A 23,441-nucleotide genomic window follows, 5' to 3' on the forward strand; every position below is an offset into this window, starting at 1 on the left:
CCCCTGGAGCCATGTCTCCGTGATGCCAATCACATCGTATCCGTTAACTGCTATCTGCGCAGTTAATTCATCCACCTTATTCCGAATACTCCTCGCATTGAGGCACCGAGCCTTCAGGCTTGTTTTTTAAACACACTTTGCCCCTTTAGAATTTTGCTGTAATGTGGCCCTTTTTGTTTTTTGCCTTGGGTTTCTCTGCCCTCCACTTTTACTATTCTCCTTTCTATATTTTGCTTCTGCCTCCTTTTTATTTCCCTCTGTCATGAGATGCAAAATCGGGAAAGGATTTCAAATCAGAACTCATGTAGGGAACTAGAAAGGGCAGATGCTGATGTGATTCGGTATAACCGCGGCATGACGTTGGATAATGCCAGTTCTGTTCACTTGCATTATTTACTGGCGCTGCCGGTATGTCTCTTTAGTGCCGGAAGCACCAGCAGTCATTAAAAGGTCGCCGGCTAGCTGTTGTGCACAGGGCACTTTGCCCGCAACGTGTGGCAGGGGACCAGGCACACGGTGTGGAGTAAATATGGCCACATTTTTATAAAAACATGTTGGGATTCCCATTCCAAAGCAGCTACAGCACCTGCCCAGGTACTTCACCCACCGTGTGGGGCAGCTGCCTCATTGTAACACACTCAGTCTAATGAGCCCAGCACAACTCCGTGCCTTGGTCCCCAATCCTTTACGCACCCATTGCCCCATTTGAGACACACGTGGTGACTCGGGCGTATCGCAGGCCTCAAGGCACCCTGCCCAATTCTCCAGGGAGCAGAGGGCTTTACTGTATCATCACCCACCCTGGTATTATCACCTTGTGCTGTAAGCTGATAAAGACTGGCCATTAAACAGCCCCTCATTCTGAATCTGAGAAACATCTCCAGCATCTCGCATGGATTACTTCTAATGTGCAGTCACTGCTAATGCATAGGCAAACATGGCTTCCACCCCCCACGATATGCACAGAGCAAGATCCCACGACTGCATTGAGTAAATAAGGAATGAAAACTTGTGGGTGAGCTCGATAACCAGGAACAACAGCAATATTTCAAACCAGAACTTAGATAGAGAAAACAAAACGAGAAAGAGCAGACGATAATATAATCGGACGCAGTAATTATGTTTCGCAGGCATTGCAGTGCATGCTGGCTGTACTCTGGACCTACCCTGCTCAGACCCCTCTCCATCTGCACGGCCCATACTGGACGGTTGAGTAATTTGTTGGTCAGGAGATACTCGGGCGTCTATTGTATAAATATAGCAAGTTACAGAAAATCTAATCAACTGTATGAGCTATACTTAATTTTTTTTCTAATTTTCTCACCTCCTCTCGTGAAGGAGGCTGTCTCTGGCTGAGGTACAGTGCCAGTGCTGGCCACCTTCCTACACCCTTCCCTGACTCCTTTCACATGTGAGCACAGACAGTATGTATGTTGACGATGAGGCAGGGATTGGTGCCATTGTACAGAAAGTCGAGTCTGTGGCGAGAGGAAGGTGGGGATAATGTTTCAGGTCGATGTCCTTTCTACTTGAGATGTTAACTCGACCTTCCGCTCGTCACAGACACTGCCTGGCCTGCTGAGTGTGTCCAGCAATCTGTGTTATGTCACATTTTCAGCATCTGCAGTATTTTGTTTTTGGAAATACGTTTCCCCAATGCTGCGATAAGAGAAACAGACAGACCCAATAGACTCTCTCCTCGATGTAACCAGCTTACAGATTCTCCCTTGTTGTACCACCACATACAGCCCCTTCCTCATTGTACCACTACATTCTGTTCCATTGCAGCAATCTGCCATGAGAGACTTGTCCCATTTCCCCCATGTCTGTGGCCATCAATGGACACTGCCCCTAAGGCAGGTTGCTCTGTGACAACGCAGATGCGACTGGCAAAACTGGACACTAAGCACCAATTCACACTTTTTCTGTCAATATTTTTCAGACAGCAGAAAGAGCAGACTATGATGCAAAATGGTAATTTAATGGAGAGAAAAGCTGCGGGTGAGCTGTATAATCAAACTGTTCCAATCTGTCAGTCCCTCACTCAAGGGCTCATTCTTCACCCGTGAGCCTGGGTAGTGAGAGCAGGTATGAAGAATGCTACTGCTTCACCTGATCTCACATTCACCGGCTATCTACGTGTATGTGCAGCTACAGCTCGCTGTATAGCAATCAGGAAAAGGATCACTTTCCTCCAGCGGACCAGCTCAATGGCTGCCCTATTGGTAACTAGGCTCTGTTGGGAATAGGGTTGCCAACCTTTCAAGATTATCCTGGAGTCTACAGATATGAAAGATTAATCTCCTGGACACTGCTGCAAGCAATCCAGCAGAAAAGTACAAATTAAAGCAAAAACAAATTGTGTTTTCAAAATTTTCTTTGAACGCTTTTGGTTTTATTTAGTTATAAAAATATTGAAGATGAGGGATAAAAGGCTGGGTGGAGGTCCTTAGATCATACCTCCAGGAAATCAGGCAAACAGAGTTGGCAATCCTAGCAAGGAAAGGACAGTGTAGAGGGAGCTTTACTCTATCTAACCCGTACTGTACCTGCCCTGGGAGCGTTTGATGAGACAGTGTTGTGGTGTATGTAGCACACAAATCACTGACTCCACACGGTCTGGTGTAAGTCTAACTGCTGTGACCTTCATCCTTTATTGTTCAGCTCCAGAGTGCCTCCCAGGTGTGGTGGTCAGCCTTATATAGTCCTTGTTGCAGGTACTACCAGGATTTCCCACCACAGCGCCCTCTGTGGTGTGGCATAGTGCTTACATGACATTTAAGGTACTGGGACGATACACACATCATTACATAACAAGTGTAGAGGGAGCTTTACTCTGTATCTAACCCGTGCTATACCTGTTATATATTCAGACTATAGATATACTCTCTGTGTGGTCACTATAGTTGCATAAGATGGAGACTTGTTACCTGATGTACTATCGATAAGGTTTACACTGTGTATTTATTATGCTGGCACCACTAGAGGTTGCAACTGGTGGAGACTGGGGTTTCCTGCCCCTGTGGCAGAGGCTGTCCACAGAGGGCACTGCGATGGGCAAACAGAGGGTCACCTGCATATGTGTGCCGGGCCCAGTATAAAAGGCTGCCCACCATGCTTGTGGCTCACCCTGGAGTTACGAATAAAAGGACCAAGGTCACTACAGTTTGAGTACAGCACATTGCCTCGTGGAGTCATTCATAAGTGCACTGCAGACATAACAATACCTGCCCTGGGAGTGTTTGTTCGTGTGATACAAAGTCTGTCATTCCTTGACCTTTATAAACACAATCACAATTCTAACAGAGGAATCTATTTTCATATCACTTTGAATATGTATCAGAAGCTGTCGAGGGTTTGTGATGTAATGTGACAGATAACATAGGTAGTAGCCCAAGGGGAGCTCTTTGATGAGAAATTGGGAAAGGGTTTCAAATCAGATTTCAGGTAGGGAACTAGAAAGGGCAGATGCTGATGTGATTCGGTATAACTGCAGCATGACGTTGGATAATGCCAGTTCTGCTCACGAGCATCATTTACTGGCGCTGCTGGTATGTCTCTTTAGTGCCGGATGCACCAGCAGTCATTAAAGAATCACTGGCTAGCTATTGTGCACTGGGCACTTTGCCCACATGGGTGGTAGGGGACCAGGCACACGGTGTGAGGTAAATACGGCCACATTTTTATAAAAACATGTTGGGACTCCCATTCCAAAGCAGCTACAGCACCTGCCCAGGTACTTCACCCACCGTGTGGGGCAGCTGCCTCATTGTAACACACTCAGTCTAATGAGCCCAGCACTAACTCCGTGCCCTGGTCCCCAATCCCTTACGCACCCATTGCCCCATTTGAGGCACACGTGGTGACTCGGGCGTATCGCAGGCCTCAAGGCTCCCTGCCCAATTCTCCAGGGAGTAGGGGGCCAATGCGCTTTACTGTATCATCACCCACCCTGGTATTATCACTCGGTGCTGTAAGCTGATAAAGACTGGCCATTAAACAGCCTCTCATCCTGCCTCTGAGAGACATCTCCAATGCCTCACATGGATTACTTCTGATATGCAGTCATTGCTAATGCGTAGGCAAACATGGCTCCCACCCACAATATGCACAGAGCAAGATCCCACGACTGCATTGAGTAAATAAGGAATGAAAACTTGTGGGTGAGCTCGATAACCAGGAACAACAAGAAGAGTATTTCAAACCAGAACTTAGAGAAAACAAAAGGAGAAAGAGCAGACAATAATCTGACGCAGTAATTATGTTTCGGCAGGCATTGCAGTGCATGCTGGCTGTACTCTGGACCTACCCTGCTCAGACCCCTCTCCATCTGCACGGCCCGTACTGGACGGTTGAGTAATTTGTTGGTCAGGAGATACTCGGGAGTCTATTGTATAAATACAGCAAGTTACAGAAAATCTAATCAACTGTATGAGCTACACTTAATTTTTTTCTAATTTTCTCGCCTCCTCTCGTGAAGGAGGCTGTCTCTGGCTGAGGTACAGTGCCAGTGCTGGCCACCTTCCTACACCCTTCCCTGACTCCTTTAACATGTGAGCACAGACAGTATGTATGTTGACGGTGAGGCAGGGATTGGTGCCATTGTACAGAAAGTCGAGTCTGTGGCGAGAGGAAGGTGGGGATAATGTTTCAGGTCGATGTCCTTTCTATCTGAGATGTTAACTCGACCTTCCGCTCGTCACAGACACTGCCTGGCCTACTGAGTGTGTCCAGCAATCTGTGTTATGTCACATTTTCAGCATCTGCAGTGTTTTGTTTTTGGAAATACGTTTCCCCAATGCTACGATAAGAGGAACAGACAGACCCAATAGACTCTCTCCTCGATGTAACCGGCTTACAGATCCTCCCTTGTTGTATCACCACATTGTACCACTACATTCTGTTCCTTTGTAGCAATCTGCCATGAGAGACTTGTCCCATTTCCCCCATGTCTGTGGCCATCAATGGACACTGCCCCTAAGGCAGGTTGCTCTGTGACAACACAGCTGCGACTAGCAAAACTGGACAGTAAGCACCAATGCACACTTTTTCTGTCAATATTTTTCAGACAGCAGAAAGAGCAGACTGTGATGCAAAATGGTAATTTAATGGAGAGAAAAGCTGCGGGTGAGCTGTATAATTAAACTGTTCCAACCTGCCAGTCCCTCACTCAAGGGCTCATTCTTCACCTGTGAGCCTGGGTAGTGAGAGCAGGTATGGAGAATGCTACTGCTTCACCTGATCTCACATTCACCGGCTATCTACGAGTGTGTGTGCGCAGCTACAGCTCGCTGTATAGCAATCAGGAGAAGGATCACTTTCCTCCAGCGGACCAGCTCAATGGCTGTCCTATTGGTAACTAGGCTCCGTTGGGGATAGGGTTGCCAACCTTTCAAAATTATCCTGGAGTCTACAGATATGAAAGATTAATCTCCTGGACACTGCTGCAAGCAATCCAGCAGAAAAGTACAAATTAAAGCAAAAACAAATTAAACGTTTTTGTTTCTGTTTTAGTTATAAAAATATTGGAGATGAGGGAAAAAAGGCTGGTTGGAGGTCATGCATTTTGGCAGAAAAAAAATCAAACAGCAAGTTATTATTTAAATGGAGAAAGATTGCAAAGTGCTGCAGTACAGCAGAACCTGGGGGTACTTGTGCATGAAACACAAAAGGTTAGTATGCAGGTACAGCAAGTGATCAGGAAGGCCAATGGAATCTTGGCCTTTATTGCAAAGGGGATGGAGTATAAAAGCAGGGAAGTCTTGCTACAGTTATACAGGGTATTGGCCACACCTGGAATACTGCGTGCAGTTTTGGTTTCCATATTTACGAAAGGATATACTTGCTTTGGAGGCAGTTCAGAGAAGGTTCACTAGGTTGATTCCGGAGATGAGGGGGTTGACTTAAGAGGAAAGATTGAGGAGGTTGGGCCTCTACTTAGTGGAATTCAGAAGAATGAGACGTGATGTAATAGAAACGTATAAGATTATGAGGGGGCTTGAGAAGGTGGATGCAGAGAGTATGTTTCCATTGATAGGGGAGACTAGAACTAGGGGGCATAATCTTAGAATAAGGGGCCACCCATTTAAAACTGAGATGAGGAGGAATTTCTTCTCAGAGGATTGTAAATCTGTGGAACTCGCTGCCTCAGAGAGCTGTGGAAGCTGGGACATTGAATAAATTTAAGACACAGATAGACAGTTTCTTAACCGATAATGTGTTATATATGTAAACTTGTATTTACTCTGTACAGCCACCAGGGAGCTCATCCCCTGGTGTCCCAAGGGATCCCATAATCCCTTGGGAGCATAGGTATTTAAGGAGGCCTCACAGGTTGGAGAGGCACTCTGGAGACCTGCAATAAAAGACTCCGGTCACACTTTACTTTGACCTCACAGTATTCAGTCTGACTCTTTCTTCATACATAACAACTGGCGATGAGATACAGATAGCGAACCCAACGATGCAGAGAACGGTGGGCATCCTGGAGAAATTCTCAGAGGGAGATGATTGGGAAACCTTTGTGGAGCGAGTCGACCAGTACTTCGTAGCCAACGAGCTGGATGGCGAAGCAAACGCTGGCAAACGAAGGGCGATTCTCCTCACCATCTGCGGGGCACCAACGACTGGCCTCATGAAAAATCTGCTCGCTCCAGCGAAACCAACAGAGAAATCGTACGATGATTTGTGCACACTGGTCCGGGAGCATTTGAACCTGAAGGAAAGAGTTCTGATGGCGAGGTACCGGTTCTACACCTACAAAAGATCTGAAGGCCAGGAAGTGGCGAGTTATGTCACCGAGCTAAGACGCCTTGCAGGACATTGCGAATTTGAAGGACATTTGGAGCACATGCTCAGAGACTTTTTCGTACTTGGCATTGGCCACGAAACAATACTTCGGAAACTTTTGACTGTAGAGACCCCAACCTTGAGTAAAGGCCATAGCGATAGCCCAGGCACTGATTGCCACCAGTGACAATACTAAGCAAATCTCTCAGCATACAAGTGCTGCTACAAGTACTGTGAACAAAGTGATGTTGTTTTCAAAGCGCAACGTACAGGGCAGGTCACACATGCCTGCAGCTGCACGTCCGCAGATGCCTCAGTGTCCACTATCAAGGGTGATGAATGCAAGGCCATTAACACCTTGTTGGCGCTAGGGGGTAATCATCATTTCCATTCATGCTGCTTCAAAGGGTACGTTTGCAAGGGCTGTGGAACAATGGGACACCTCCAACGTATGTGCAGGCGAGCTGCTAATCCTGTTCATCCTGAAAACCACCATGTTGCAGAGGAGGTCAGATTCATGGCGAATCACGATGAACCAGAGCTTCAGACCGAGGAGGCAGAGCTATATGGGGTGCACACATTTACCACAAAGTGTCCCTGGATAATGCTGAATGTTGAACTAAATGGACTCCCAGTGTCAATGGAGCTGGACATGGGCGTGAGCCAGTCCATCATGAGCAAAAAGACTTTTGAAAAACTGTGGTGCAGCAAGGCCTCAAGTCTTAACTCCAATTCGCACGAAACTAAGAACTTATACAAAGGAACTGATTCCCGTAATTGGCAGTACTACTGCAAAGGTCTCCTACGATGCAGCTGTGCACAAGCTACCACTCTGGGTGGTACGGGGCAATGGTCCCACGCTGCTCGGCAGAAGTTGGCTGGGAAAGTTACACTGGAACTGGGACGACGTCCGAGAATTATCGCCCGCTGACGACACTTCGTGTGCCCAGGTCTTAAACAAGTTCTCTTCACTGTTCGAACCAGGCATCGGGAAATTCCAAGCAGCAAGTGCAGATTCACCTAATTCCGGGGGCGCGACCAATTCATCACAAGGTGAGAGCAGTACCGTACATGATGAGAGAGATCGATCTAGACCTGCTGCAACAAGAGGGCATCATTTCACCGATCGAATTCAACGAGTGGGCCAGCCCAATTGTCCCAGTCCTCAAGGGAGATGGCACCGTCAGAATCTGTGGCGATTACAAAGTAACTATCAATCATTTCTCCCTGCAGGAGCAATACCTACTACCAAAGGTCGACGACCTCTTTGCAACGCCGGCAGGAGGAAAGACGTTCATGAAGCTGGACTTGACTTCAGCCTACATGACGCGGGAGCTGGAGGAATCATCGAAGGGCCTCACCTGCATCAACACGCACAAAGGTCTCTTCATTTATAACAAATGCCCGTTTGGAATTCGATCAGCGGCGGCGATATTCCAGAGAAACATGGAAAGCTTACTGAAGTCAGTCCCGCGCACAATGGTCTTCCAGGACGACATCTTGGTTACAGGTCGGGACACAGTCGAGCATCTGCAGAACCTGGAAGAGGTTCTTAGTCAACTCAACCATGTGGGGCTCAGGTTAAAATGCTCGAAGTGAGTGTTCATGGCGCCTGAAGGGGAGTTCCTGGGAGGAGGATTGCGGCGGACGGCATCAGGCCCACCGATTCGAAGATTGAGGCAATCGAGAACGCACCGAGGCCACAGAATGTGACGGAGCTGCAGCCGTTTCTGGGACTCCTGAACTACTTTGGTAACTTCTTAATGGGTCTCAGCACACTGTTAGAACCACTGCATGTCTTACTGCGTAAATGGGTATGGGGCAAAAGCCAAGAAAATGCCTTTGTAAAAGCGAGAAAATTGTTATACTCAAACAAATTGCTTGTGTTGTATGATCCATGTAAGCATTTGGTACTAGCATGTGATTCGTCGTCATATGGCGTCGGGTGTGTATTGCAACAAGCTAATGATTTTGGGAAATTGTAACCAGTTGCTTATGCATCCAGGAGTCTTTCTAAGGCTGAGAGAGCCTACAGCATGATTGAAAAAGAAGTGTTAGCGTGTGTCTATGGGGTAAAGAAAATGCATCAATATCTGTTTGGGCTAAAATTTGAATTGGAAACTGACCATAAGCCACTCATATCCCTGTTTTCCGAGAGTAAGGGGATAAACACTAATGCATCGGGCCGCATACAACTACGCCATCCGCCACAGGCCAGGCACAGAAAACTGCCGATGCTCTCAGTAGGCTGCCATTGCTCACCACGGGGGTGGAAATGGCGCAGCCGCAGATTTAGTCATGGTTATGGAAGCATTCAAGAGTGAGCAATCACTGGTTACTGCCCGACAGATTAGAACCTGGACAAGCCAGGACCCCTTATTGTCCCGAGTTAAAAACTGTGTGCTTCACGGGAGCTATTCCAGTGTCCCAGTGGAAATGCAGGAAGAGATAACGCCGTTCCAGCGGCGCAAAGATGAAATGTCTATACAGGCAGACTGCCTTCTGTGGGATAATCGGATAGTGGTTCCCAAGAAGGGCAGAGACACCTTAATCAGTGACCTCCGCAGTACCCACCCAGGCATCGTAATGATGAAAGCGATAGCCAGATCCCATGTGTGGTGGCCCGGTTTCGATGCGGACTTAAGAGTCCTGTGTGCACAGATGTAACACATGCTCGCAACTAAGCAATGTACCCAGGAAGGCGCCACTAAGTTTATGGTCTTGGCCCTCCAAACCGTGGTCTAAGGTCCATGTCGACTATGCAGGCCTGTTCTTGGGCAAAATGTTTCTTGTGGTTGTAGATGCGTACTCCAAATGGATTGAATGTGAGATAATGTCGGCAAGCACATCCCCTGCCACCACTGAAAGCCTGCGGGCCATGTTTGCCATGCACAGCCTGCCCGATGTCCTCGTGAGTGACAACGGGCCATGTTTTACCAGTGCTGAGTTCAAAGAATTCATGACCCGCAACGGGATCAAACATGTTACATCTGCCCCATTTAAACCAGCATCCAATGGTCAGGCAGAGAGAGCAGTGCAAATCATCAAGCGGGGCTTGAAGAGGGTAACGGAAGGCTCACTGCAGACTTGCCTATCCCGAGTCCTGCTTAGAGACCCAACTCGCTCACTGGGATCCCACCTGCTGAACTGCTCATGAAAAGAGCACTTAAGACAAGGCTCTCGTTAGTTCACTCCGATCTACATGAACAGGTAGAGAGCAGGCGGCTTCAACAAAGTCAATACGATAGCGTAAATGTGTCACGCAAGATTGAAATTAATGATCCTGTATTTGTATTGAATTATGGACAAGGTCCTAAGTGGCTTCCCGGCACTGTTGTGGCCAAAGAGAGGAGCAGAGTGTTTAGGGTCAAAATGTCAAATGGACTCATTCACCGGAAACACTTGGACCAAATCAAACTCGGATTGATGGACTTTCCTGAGCAACCCACTTTGGACCCGTGGTTGGCCACGAAGCAGAACCCATCATCCACAGCAGCCCAGCAGAACTTACCACACCAGGCAGCCCAGCAAGGCCAGCTGCACAGCAGCGCAGCGAGGACCCAATAGACAATTCACCAATACCAGCATTTGCCCCGAGACGATCAACCAGGGCAAGAAGGGCCCCAGATTGACTCACCTTGTAAATAGTTACACTGTTAACTTTGGGGGCGGGGGGGCGGAGTGTGGTTATATATGTAAACTTGTATATACTCTGTACAGCCACCAGAGGGCTCATGTCCTGGAGTCCCAAGGGATCCCATAATTCCTTGGGAGCACAGGTATTTAAGGAGGCCTCATAGGTTGGAGAAGCACTCTGGAGAAGCACTCTGGTCACACTTTACTTTGAGCTCACAGTATTCAATCTGACTTTCTTCATACATAACATAAGGGATTAAGGGGTTATGGGGAGCAGGCAGGGAAGTGGACCTGAGCCCATGATTGGATCAGCCATGATCATATTAAATGGAGGAGCAGGCGCAAGGGGCTGTATGGCCTATTCCTGCTCTTATGTCTTGTGCACTTAAATACCTCCAGGAAATCAAGCAAACAGTTGGCAACCCTAGCAGGGAAAGGACTTCAAATCAGAACTCAGGCAGAGAGCAAAATGAGGAAGAGCAGATGAGGTTGTGACATGGTATAACTGCGGCTCGCCACTGACTGCACACACTGTACTGACTACCTGGAGAACCTACCCCGAGCAGAAGAATCGGAAACGTGACCACTTTCAGGCGAATAAATCCCACACACAGAATCTGACGAGCAGGAGCATACTGTATTAAAATAAGAGATTACACAATCAGCTACTCAACTGCGCCAGCTACAGTCCATCTGTTTATCAATCGCTAAACGGCCTCATAAACCGGGCTCTGAAATTCCGATCGGAGCGAAGGTATTATTCGGATTGGGTCGACGGAACATGGTTCCGCCGAGGCGCTGCTCCACGAGTGCCCTCAGGAGAATTTTTGGGGGTGGGGAGGAAACGAGGGGCTCAATCTTCCATCAGCCCCTACCTCAATGGGGACGTATGGCAGGCCACCTTATGGATTCCAGACATTAAACCCTAGGCAGGCTTTAGGGAAACTTGCCTGCTGAGTGCTGCAGCTAGTGGCACTGAGGTCAGTGATAGGCCCCACAATTCTTCCAGCTTCAGATGATTGATCCTGGGAGAGATCACAGGATTACACAGGATATACTACGGGACAGGAACAGGCCATTCGGCCCAACCAGTCCATGCCGCCGTTTATGCTCCACTCCAGCCTCCTCCCGTTTTTCCTCATCTGAATCTATCAGCATAACCCTCTCTTCCCTTCTCCCTCATATGCTTGTCTAGCCTCCCCTTAAATGCATCGATTGTATTCGATTCAACCACTCCCGGTGGTAAAGAGTTCCACATTCTCGCCACTCTCTGGGTAAAGAGGTTTCTTCTGAATTGCCTGGGGATCAATTAATTCTAAAACTGTTCCAGTGGGAGCTGCAGGTTTAAAATGCACTGTTGGTTGAGCCATTCTTGGCTTCCTCTCCATTGGGACAATGTGACTCTGCTTCAACTTTGCAGTTGGTGAGTTGGGGGAGATTCTGCAGCTGCCCCGAGTATGTAAATGACCCTGAACTCCGTAATTTGGGACAGTGTTTGGGCCTCCTCACTTGCAGCCCCCTTCACCCCACTTCTGCTGGTGGGGCACACTGTTCGGAATTTCAGGGCCAGAGGACAGTGGTTCGAGGTAACTAAATGCCAATAACGTTCTGAAGTTGGTATCTGCTGACACACAGAGTAAAGCCCGGGCAATGCTGGCTCAAACCTTCCTTATACCGAGTTATAACCAGCACTCGAGTCTGTGAGAGCAGATTGAATGGAGCCAACCTGTTTTCAAGATGACATGGGGCAGTAATGCAGCTGTTGATTAACCCTTGGGCACAGGTTTAATACCCACCCTGACAAATTGCTGATATCTGAGGTGCCACACGAGCCCAGGTGCTCGTAGTGGGTGGGACTCTTCCCCCTGATCGCTAGGAGGATGTCTTGGTGGCCAGTACACAGCAGGTTGTCCACTGGTCCTCTCGGGACACTCACCATGGGGAAAGGGGAGAAAGGCCTTCAGCAACAGGGAAATTCTGCTACTGTAACAGAACAAAAACTCTTCCCCTTGAAACTTTGCTCTATATAGTCCGAGACACTGCGTTTGGTTGTATGGGTTACGGGAGTGTTTGATGGTAAAGGGAGCGCATGTGTATGCTCCTCCCTTATACCAGCAACAAACATTCCACTGACTTTTCCTAACACAAAGGCCCCTCTCACTCACCCAAAAGATACAAACGAACTCTGTTCCTGTCATGTATTCAACCAGCATTGTAACCCATATATAATCTGATCTAAGTTGTACACCGTGAGAACACTGACCACTAGGTGGGAGACACTCCTAACCTGGACCTTCAGGTATAAAAGGGGAAGCTCCACCCACCTTCATCACTTGAGTGCTAAGAAATTAAAGGACAGGTCACAGACTGACCTTCTCTCAAGCATCGGCCTCGTGTGCATTTATACTGTGTAGTAAGGACGTATCAATGGCGACAAGAAACTGGGATTTAAACCACGCGAGCATGGCCACTAGCAGAACAGACGAGAGGTACTGTGTTAAGGAATGGTTGGGACAGAGATTCAACATTGTTAAAGCAGCACACAGTTCTCCAGGCAGACAAGGGCAGTCAGGCATGCCTCAACATGTAGTCGAACCCAGAGGGGGAGTTCGACAGAGACAATGGCAAGCTGAACAGCGATTCACGCTATTGCAAGGGACAATGCGGCCAGTAATGAGGCCATCAACACCTGTTAATGGTGCACTCAAGGACAATAACAGGGGCAGTCAGGGACGATCGGCTGGCAAGGGACCTTTTGTTTCAAACCGCAACTCATGCTGGAGGCGTGGAGGCATACATTCAGCCGGAGTTTGCAGAGATGAGCAAAATACCTGCATAAATTGCAGAAATGGACACTGGGGGAAATCGCTGGAAGCTGAAGTTCAGCGAGTTCATGTGGAGCACGTATACAGTTCATACACCAGGACGCCACCGATAATGATGAAAGTGCTCCTCAATGGCATCCCAGTATCAATGGAGTTAGACACGGGTGCCAGCCAGTCCCTGATGGGTATCAAACAGTTCGAAAAGTTGTGGGCATCCAAGGCCAGGAGGCCAAAATTATCGCCGATTGACGCACAGCTACGGACTTACACAAAGCAGATCATTCCGGTGCTAGGCAGCGCCACGGTAGTCGTGACCCACAAAGATTCGGAGAACAGGTTGCCACTCTGGATTGTCCCAGGGGACGGTCCCGCACTACTGGGGAGGAGTTGGCTTGCTGTCATGAACTGGAAATGGGGCGATGTCAATGCAATTTCCTCTGTGGAGCGAGTATCATGCTCACAGGTCCTGGACAAATTTGATTCATTATTTCAACCCGGCATTGGCACTTTCATGGGGGCCAAGGTAGTGATTCACATAAACCCGGACGCCAGACCAGTACACCACAGGGCCAGAGCAGTGCCGTACGTGAAGCGGGAAAAGATAGAAGGCGAATTGGACCGCCTGTTGAGGGAAGGCATCATCTCGCCAGTCGAATTCAGTGACTGGGCGAGCCCGATTGTGCCGGTGCTCAAGGCGGATGGGTCGGTCAGGATATGTGGCGATTACAAGGCCACCATCAATCGGGTGTCACTCCAAGACCAGTACCCGCTACCGAGAGCGGAGGACCTCTTTGCGACGCTATCCGGTGGCAAACTTTTTTCAAAATTGGACCTGACCTCAGCTTACATGACCCAGGAGCTGGCGAGTGAGTCGAAGAAGCTGACCACCATCACGACACACAAGGGGTTGTTTGAGTACAACAGATGTCCGTTCGGGATTCGCTCGGCTGCCGCGATCTTCCAATGAAATATGGAAAGCCTCCTCAAGTCGATTCCAGGGACGGTAGTTTTTCAGGACGACATCCTCATTACGGGTTACGATACTGAAGAACACCTCCACAACCTGGAGGAGGTGCTACGCAGACTGGACCGGGTAGTTCTGCGACTGAAAAAGGCGAAGTGCGTCTTCCTAGCTCCAGAGTAGAATTCCTGGGGATGAGGGTAGCAGCAGACGGGATCAGCCCTACAGCATCCAAGACGGAAGCGATCCAGAGAGCACCCAGACCCCGTAACACGACGGAGCTGCGTTCGTTCCTGGGGCTCCTGAACTATTTTGGTAACTTTCTTCCCAAATTGAGCACGCTGCTAGAGCTGCTACACGTGCTCCTATGCAAAGGTCGCGAATGGGTCTGGGGGGGACAGCCAGGAAAGGGCTTTTAATAGAGCACGCAATTTGTTATGTTCCAACAATCTGTTAACGCTATATGACCCATGTAAGAAACTTGTTTTAACGTGCGATGCGTCGTCCTATGGTGTCGGGTGTGTGTTGCAGCATGTCAATGCCAAGGGTCAGTTACAGCCGGTAGCTTATGTCTCCAGGAGTCTGTCCCAGGCAGAAAGGGGCTACGGGATGGTAGAAAAGGAGGCGCTCGCATGTGTATATGCGGTAAAGAAAATGCACCAGTACCTGTTTGGCAGGAAATTTGAGCTGGAGACAGATCACAAACCCCTAACGTCCCTTTTGGCCGACAACAAGGCCATAAATGCAAACGCATCGGCCCGCATACAGAGGTGGGCACTCACGTTAGCTGCCTATAACTACACAATTCGGCACAGACCGGGCACCGAAAACTGCGCCGATGCACTCAGCAGGCTCCCACTAGCCACCACTGAGGGGGCGACCGAGCATGCTGCTGAGATGGTCATGGCTGTTGAAGCTTTCGGAAGCGAAGGCTCACCCGTGACAGCCCGTCAGATTAAAGTCTGGACAAATAGAGACCCGCTATTGTCTCTAGTCAAGAAATGTGTCCTGAATGGGGACTGGGCAGCCACGTACAGGGCATGCCCTGAGAAATTTAAACCATTTCACAGGCGCAAGGATGAACTCTCGATTCAGGCCGATGGCCTACTGTGGGGAAACCGCGTAGTCATGCCCCAGATGGGCAGAGAGGTGTTCATAAGAAAACTCCACAATGGGCACCCGGGCATTGTCACGATGAAGGCAATTGCTAGGTCACACGTTTGGTGGCCAGGGATAGACGCAGATCTGGAACTTTGTATTCGCAGGTGCAACACGTGTGCCCAGCTGGGCCATGCGCCCAGGGAAGCCCCCCTTAGCCCCTGGCCCGCCAAGCCTTGGTCACGCATCCATGTGGACTGCGCAGGTCCTTTCATGGGGAAAATGTTTTTGGTTGTAGTAGATGCCTACTCCAAATGGATCGCGTGTGACATTTTAAATTCAAGCACATCCTCTACCACGGTAGAAAGTCTACGGGCAATGTTCGCCGCCCACGGTATACCGGACATCTTGGTCAGCGACAATGGCCCGTGCTTCACAAGCACTGAATTCCAGGACTTCATGGCAGGCAATGGAATTAACCATGTTAGAACGGCACCGTTCAAGCCGGCCTCAAACGGCCAGGCAGAACGAGCAGTGCAGATAATCAAACAGGGGATGCTCAGATTCCAAGGGGGTTCCCTACAAACCCGCTTATCACGCCTCCTGTTGGCCTATAGATCCCGACCACACTCGCTCACAGGGGTTCCACCCGCAGAGCTACTAATGAAAAGGACGCTCAAAACCCGATTATCCCTTATACACCCCACCATGAAAGAAATTGTCGAGAGCAGGCGCCAGTCACAATATCACTACCATGACAGAAATACGAGGGCGCGATGTATTGATGTAAATGATCCTGTTTTTGTCCTCAACTACGCTGCAGGGCCCAAATGGCTCGCAGGCACTGTGGTTGCCAAAGAGGGAAATAGGATTCTGGTAGTTAAACTTACCAATGGACAAATCTGCTGCAAACATGTGGATCAAACAAAAAGGAGGTTCAGCAACCCCATAGAAGAAGCAGAGGAAGAACACGATATAGAGTTCACTCCACCACAGGTGACCGAACACCGGAACCAAAGCGAGGAGAGCCCAGACACTGTGGGCAGTCCGGACAGGCCTGAGGCACTGCAAACAGCAGACACTCAGGCCAGCGCCCAACAACCGGAGCCCCAACTCAGGCGCTCTACAAGGGAGCGTAAACCACCAGAGAGACTCAACCTGTGATCCCAATAAGACTTTGGGGGGGGAGGTGATGTCATATATTCAACCAGCATTGTAACCCATGTATAATCTGATCTAAGTTGTACACCGTGAGAACACTGACCACTAGGTGGGAGACAATCCTAACCTGAACCTTCAGGTATAAAAGGGGAAGCTCCACCCACCTTCATCACTTGATTGCTAAGGAATAAAGGACAGGTCACAGACTGACCTTCTCTCAAGCATCAGCCTCGTGTGCATTTATACTGTGTAGTAGGGACGTATCAGTTCCAATACCAGTTTTGCCACAGATGCCAGTTAAGGCATGTAGTCCAGTTATAACACAATGTAACAAGGTTGGACTTCAGGGTGCAGTGGATTAAATACTGGTTCCCAATTATCAAACCTGGGTTTAATCCAACTCAATGAAAATTTGCTATCAGCTCTGTGTCCAAGGGCAGTCTCAGTCCTGTAAGTGCCCTGGGACTGTTTGATGGGACAGTGTAGAGGGAGCTTTACTCTATATCTAACCCCATGCTGTACCTGCCCTGGGAGCGTTTGATGGGTCAGTGTAGAGGGAGCTTTACTCTGCATCTAACCCGTGCTGTACCTGCTCTGAGAGTGTTTGATGGGACAGTGTAGAAGGAGCTTTATTCTGTATCTAACCTCATGCTGTACGTGCCCTGGGAGTGTTTGATGGTACAGTGTAGAGGGAGTTTTAGGCATTATCAAACCCATGCTGTATCTGCCCTGGGAGTGTTTGATGGGAGAGTGTAGAGGGAGCTTTACTCTGGATCCAACCCGTGCTGTATCTGTCTTTGGAGTGTTTGTTCGTATGATGGAAAATTTGCCATTCCCCCACTGATACCCTAACCTTGATGAACACCATCTGAATTCTAACAGCGTAATCTATTTTCATATGCTTTTGGATATGTTCCTGCAGCTATTGAGGGGTTGTAGTTTAAAGGGGTAATTTACAGGAATGGAAACTCATGAGGGGCGGATTTTCCAGTCCTTTGCGCTCCGTCTATCACCCCGGAGCGGCAGCGAAGGCAGCAGTGAGGTCTTCTGGGTGGGCAGTCAGCTGCCAGCGCCCCGGGGGGGTTTCGGGGACGGCTTTGTGGCGGTGCTGGGCAATACCGCCTGGATGAGCTGCGCTGGTTTGCCACGCGCCTGGTTACAACACAGCACGCTTTTTGGCTCTCAGCCGTCCCGTACGCCCCACAGTGAACGTCTGGGAAATCAGGCAGGGAACCTATACCGACTGCAGAGAGGTAAGTAATGCAGTCCTCACGTAAGTGTGTTTGTTTTTTCTTGTAATTTTTTTTTGCAATCTACGTTGTGGTGGCATAGTGGTATTGGGGATATTTTTGTGGGGTTTTTTTCAGGTTTTTTTCTCTCCAGGCGTCTGTCAGAGCGCTCCCGCTCGGTTCGGTAGCTGTGGATTTCCCCATGCTAGCGCCCAAGAGAGGTGTACAACACCTCCCTTAGCGCTGCACCCCAGACTCAGTCATCAAATTGTCCCCGCAAACTTTACCGCCCCGCCACCATTACCGCCCCGAAATCATCAAAGCCGAAAATCCAGTCCTTGGGGATTTCTATAATGAGGTACCGGGAAAAGCTTTCAATCAGAACTCCGAGGCAGTGATCTAGAAAGGGCAGATGTTGATGTGATTGGGTATAACCGCACCACGCAGCAGCGATGACGGCACGCAGTGCTGGCTACACTGAGAACCTACCCTCAGAACCGAATGCATCAGTCTCAAATGTCTCATCACGCTGTACGGCGCCTAGTGTGGGAAAACAGATTCTACAGGTTAAACAAATTCTACTCAGTCCCGTAAGTGTCACTTCAACTGTTTATGAAAATTCGAAATGCCAGTGGCTCTCCCTAGATGCAAATAACATTCTGACTGTTGCTTTTGTTTGACATGCTGGTAGCTTCTATCCATTGATGGGATTCTGTGAGTACCTGACCTAATAACACTTGTTTTAATCAGGTGTCTCTGGGGGTGAAATTCTCTTCACTGGTAACATGAAACGGGCTCACAATGAATCAACAGCCCGTTTTACACCGCGCCCCATTTTGTTTTCCACTGTTGCCGATTCACTATTTGCCCAGTTTATGCTATTGCACCAATTTCACCGCCCTGAGTGCCTTAACCAGAAGTCAATTGGAGTACAGGTAGAGTGTGGTCATCCCACTTACTTTGCTGGCTTTTGGGCAGTTCTTTGACCTGGTTCATAGGAACAGCAATAGGCCACTTAGCCCCTCGAGCCTGTTCCACCATTCAGTTAGATCATGGCGGATCTGCGATCTAAGTCCATATACCTGCTTTTGCCCAATATCCCTTAATACCTTTGTTAACAGAAATTCATCAATCTCAGATTTCAAATTAACAATTGACCTTGCATCAATTGCTGTTTGCGGAAGAGAGTTCCAAACTTCTACCACACTTTGTGTGTAGAAGTGTTTCCTAATTTCACTCCTGAAAGGTCTGGCTCTATTTCTGCAGATTTCTGAGGCATCTGCTCAAAAGTTAGCAGGAAGGCTGCATTAGGAAGATAGCAGGTTACACAAATTTTACTCAGTTGTGGGAGCTATACTTCACTCTCTCCAAGACTGATTTGTCCCGAGGCAGCCAGCGCCATTGCCGGCAGCACTCTGAGAAACCAGCCCTAGTGATCACTTGCAACAAAGAAGGTAAGTAATGTAACTGAATATGGAGCCGGGAGAAGGAAAAGAGCTTCTCCTGACTCCATGTTTAACCACCTTCCCGATTGCCAGCGCTCACGCTCCTGGTCCCGTCCCTCACGGCTACAAGGCCCCCAACCCCCCGGCCCTGCATTTTCTCGCTCCCCCCCACCCACCTACCATCCTGAATTGGACCCGATTTTTTCTGCAGTCTTCGCCATCGGGCTGTTCTGCCACGCTGGCTCTATTGCAATGAGACTCGAGGCCCAATAACTGGGGAACCTTGGATCTCACCATTCTGGCGCACCCAAATATAGGCACACCCGGATTTCTGGGCCATTGAAACATGGCGCCAGCGATAAGGGAATAAAGGGTTATGGGGAGCGGGCAGGGAAGTGGAGTTGAGGCCAAGATCAGATCAGCCATGATCTTATTAAATGGCAGAGCAGGCTCGAGGGGCCAAGTGGCCAACTTCTGCTCCTATTTCTTATGTTCTTATGTTCTCCCACTACAGCTCAGCCAGTTGGTCCAGTGGGTGGCTGAGCCACTCAGACCAGGATGATGCCAGGTGTGTTGCCTGCTCCTGTGCTGACTTAGTGGATCTCAGCTAGGTTGGTGGTAGGGATGCTTTGATTGTTTGTAGTGCCCTTGGAAGTAGGAGAGATAAATTCACCAAGGTTTTTCTTCCTACGCACTATCCAGTGAAGTGTGCTTGACTGTACGTTGGGTGACGACAGGATTAGGCTCAGCTTTGATATCCCGTACAATCAGGCACTCACCATCAACACTCACTGTTAAGGCTGACACATGTGTAATGGTCCACTGGCTACAGTAATGGAATAGCCATAACTCATGTGAACAATGCTTCAGCAAGAAGTCAATTTGGAACTCGAGGGCAGGATTGTAAATGAGACAGAGCAGATGCGATGTGACTCAGTATATGTTGTTGGCGGTACACATGCTGGCTACACTAGGAACCTACCTTCACGTGAAGTTTTTTCAATCCTGATGCGCTCAACAACCACCGGAGAAACTATTGTGGTAAAATTGAGAGGTTAAAAAAATCTACTCAATCCTTGCATAGGTACATAGCATAGAAACCGGCCATTCAGTCCAACGGGTCCGTGCAGGTGTTTATGCTCCACACAAGCCTCCTCCCACCTCTCTTCATCTCACCCTATAATCCTTCTATTCCTTTCTCCATAATGTGTTTATTTAGCTTCCCCTTATATGCATCTATGCTATTTGCCTCAACCACTCCCTGTAGTAGTGAATTCCACATTCTCACCACTCTGGGTAAAACAATTTCTTCTGAAGTCCTTATTAGATTTTTAGTAACTATTTTATATCCCTAGTCTTGAACTCCCCACAAGTGGAAATATCTTCTCTACGTCTACCCTATTAAGCCCTTGATAATTTTAAAGACCTCGATCAGGTCACCCCTCAGCCTTCTCTGTTCTGGAGAAAAGAGCCTCAGCCCGTTCAGTCTTTCTGTAAGTTGTAACGTCTCAGTTCTGGTATTATCCTTGTAAATCTTTTCTGCATCTTCTCCAGTGCCTCTATCCTCTTTCTGTATTCTGTAGTAAGTGTGGTCAAACTAAGATTCTACGTAAGTTTTACATAACTTCTCTGCTTTGAATTCTGTGTGCTTTGTTTGGATTTTCTATGGGCCTTGTTAATCAAACGACGTTTACTTCATCTAATCAGCCTCATCATTAAGCGACTTCATCTAATCAGCCTCATCATTAAAAACCAAGGTTCTGAGGAAGGATATTGAAATGAAAATCTGTCTCTTGCTTTGTTTATAGCGCTCGTGTCTGCGAATCCTCTAATCGGATGCTGAGCTGTGCTGTTTGTACTGAATTCTTGGTCCTTAATCAACACCCAAGTCCTTGACGACAGAGTGAGTGGATGTGCCTTGTTTACAGTTACAGGGTGGAAGCTCCATGGAAGAGGGAATAGAGGTGAATTGCATTACAAAGTCACACAAACCACGGGGGCTGTTGGATCTCGATGGAGAGTCGATGCACATTGTGTAAAAACACACGGTGCTATAGTTTGACCTCGGCTGCATCACTCGGCTGACCCTGAGTGAAGGCTGGTCATGTGATGGAGAGACTCATACCAAACGTACTGTCCCGAGTCTCCTAGTATCCGCTTACAAGGCAGAGTGTTGGAGATGTGTGGTGTCCACCTGCTCAAACCTGGCCGGTAAGGGGTCATTTTTGCCGTTGCTTCCTTGCCCACCAAGACCACATGGCGGAAATTTGGGCCATGATTTTAAATAGTGCACAATCCACACCCAAATTTCCGATTTTCCAGTGGGCGAGGCCACCTGTCAGCAGCGTTAATCAGAATATTTACCAAAAAGTAGTTCAGACAATGAAAATTGAAGAGAAGATACCTGAATGAGGAGCATTCATTGATCAGAAATACCATGCTTCGATGAGCATCACTGAACATGTATAAAGCCAAGTTTGATGATCATCTGAATCTGTCTCTGACCATCCTCACGTTATACCAACAGGTTTAGCTCCACTGTGCTTTATTTCATGTAAAAAGTTCTTCTCCCAACCAAGAAAAAAACACTCTTATCTCGTGTCTGTCACCATTATCCCCAGTACTGTAAATAAAAGCATCGTGTCATTAAAATGGCACACAATGGGGCTGCTGTACTGATGTTGGATTAAAAGACATTGATGGGGACAGTGTAGAGGGAGCTTTACTCTGTATCTAACCCCGTGCTGTACCTGCCCTGGAAGTGTTTGATGTTGATACTGATGCCTAGAATGGAAAGTCTTTTGCTCTCATTCCTCTGCTTGATGAGCCCAAAATGCAAATTCATGAAAATAAAAACGTGGTGAGCTGTGAATTGAAATATCTGCATTTCTCTCCTGTGAATAATTGCCAGATAGCAGATATCAAGGGTTTAGGGTTAACAAGGGAATGAATAGGGGAGGAAACCTGTAGGGAGCTACTTAATAGAGATGGAAGAAAAATAAAGGAACAGGAAAAAACACAATAGTCTTGTTGTATCTTTGAGACATCCCAAATTACTTCTTTATAATTAGTATTGTAGTCTAATCACTGTTATATGGGGTGTATTGTGCAAGTAAAATATTTCAATTCAGATCTCGGGGCAGAGGACAAAATGAGTATGAACAGTGGTGACACAGGCATTCCTTGCTAAATGGTGTTTAGAGGCCCCCGTAGATGCGTGATGTATGCCTCCCAGTGTGTGCGCCCAGGCATAGCCAGGTGTCCTACCATCCGGTCGTCTAGCTCTCTGTTTCTTATGCAGCTGCTCAAGCTCTTCTTGTTTTGTCTTTTCATCCGTCTCTATTTTTTCTTTGCCAGTTTTCAGCGCCTGTAGTAGGAGCAGTGTGGTATTAATGAGGCTTACAGTGCACAGACTGAATTGTGCCACAACTTCTAATAATTAGATTAGAGCACACTAAATCGAGATGAGGAGCACGGGTTCTATCCCTAGGTCTGTACTAGTTGCCTGATCATAATCACGGCAGCTTTTGCAGTGTTACAATGGGCCTCGATGTCGGCTGGTCGAGGACAGGGAACAATCAGCCAGGGTTCCCACACCTGATCCCTCCAGAGATTCTGACTGGAAGATGCAGTTCTCTTGTGCGTTGGGCAAAAAAGAATTAAACTCCGTTGCAATGTTCTGTTCTGACAGCCCAGATCCGCACATAAGCACATGGGCCATTGTAGTTCTGTACAGTTGGAGTAAATTGGGATTCATCCATTGGGATTCTATATAAGAAATACTTGCATTTATATAGCATCTTTCACGACCACCGGACGTCTCAAAGCGTTTTACAGCCAATGAAGTACTTTTTGAAGGATAGTCATTGTTGTAATGTGGGAAATGCGGTAGCCAACTTGCGCACAGCAAGCTCCCACAAACAGCAATGTGATAATAACCGGATAATCTGTTTCTGTTATGCTGATTGAGGGATAAATATTGGCCAGGACATCGGGGATAACTCCTCTGCTCTTCTTCGAAATAGTGCTGTGGGATCTTTTACTTCCACCTGAGAGAGCGGACAGGGCCTCAGATTAACGTCTCAACCGAAAAATGGCACCTCGCTTAGCACCGTCCTGGTAGATTTATGTGCTGAAGTCCCTGGAGTGGGACTTGAATCCACAACCTTCGGACTCAGAGGCGAGAGTCCTACCCACTGAGTCACAGCTGACAGCCAATATAGTTTGGTCCATTGCAATTCTGTACAGTGGGCATGAATGTGAAGAGATTGGCCAGTGCATTACTATGTCTGGATCA

The 23,441-nt window shown here is 48.1% G+C and overlaps 1 protein-coding gene across 15 annotated transcripts in view; it reads right to left on the bottom strand.

Moving 5' to 3' along the window:
- The window catches only part of odad4 (outer dynein arm docking complex subunit 4), an 83,013-nt gene that overhangs the window by 41,618 nt on the left and 17,954 nt on the right, over nucleotides 1-23,441 (bottom strand). For 9 of the 15 annotated variants that reach the window (XM_070864591.1, XM_070864595.1, XM_070864602.1 and 6 more), the window contains exons 11-16: nucleotides 22,412-22,511; nucleotides 20,127-20,177; nucleotides 18,189-18,239; nucleotides 10,983-11,060; nucleotides 4,310-4,387; nucleotides 1,167-1,244 (exon numbers count right to left, since the gene is read on the bottom strand). In XM_070864591.1, the coding sequence (XP_070720692.1) occupies nucleotides 1,167-1,244; nucleotides 4,310-4,387; nucleotides 10,983-11,060; nucleotides 18,189-18,239; nucleotides 20,127-20,177; nucleotides 22,412-22,511 (436 nt within the window). The remainder of the gene's footprint in view (nucleotides 1-1,166; nucleotides 1,245-4,309; nucleotides 4,388-10,982; nucleotides 11,061-18,188; nucleotides 18,240-20,126; nucleotides 20,178-22,411; nucleotides 22,512-23,441) is intronic. The other 6 variants (XM_070864592.1, XM_070864596.1, XM_070864604.1 and 3 more) reach the window with 6 other exon arrangements.

This window comes from Pristiophorus japonicus, chromosome 21, assembly GCF_044704955.1.
Source record: "Pristiophorus japonicus isolate sPriJap1 chromosome 21, sPriJap1.hap1, whole genome shotgun sequence".
NCBI classification, from domain to species: domain Eukaryota; kingdom Metazoa; phylum Chordata; class Chondrichthyes; family Pristiophoridae; genus Pristiophorus; species Pristiophorus japonicus.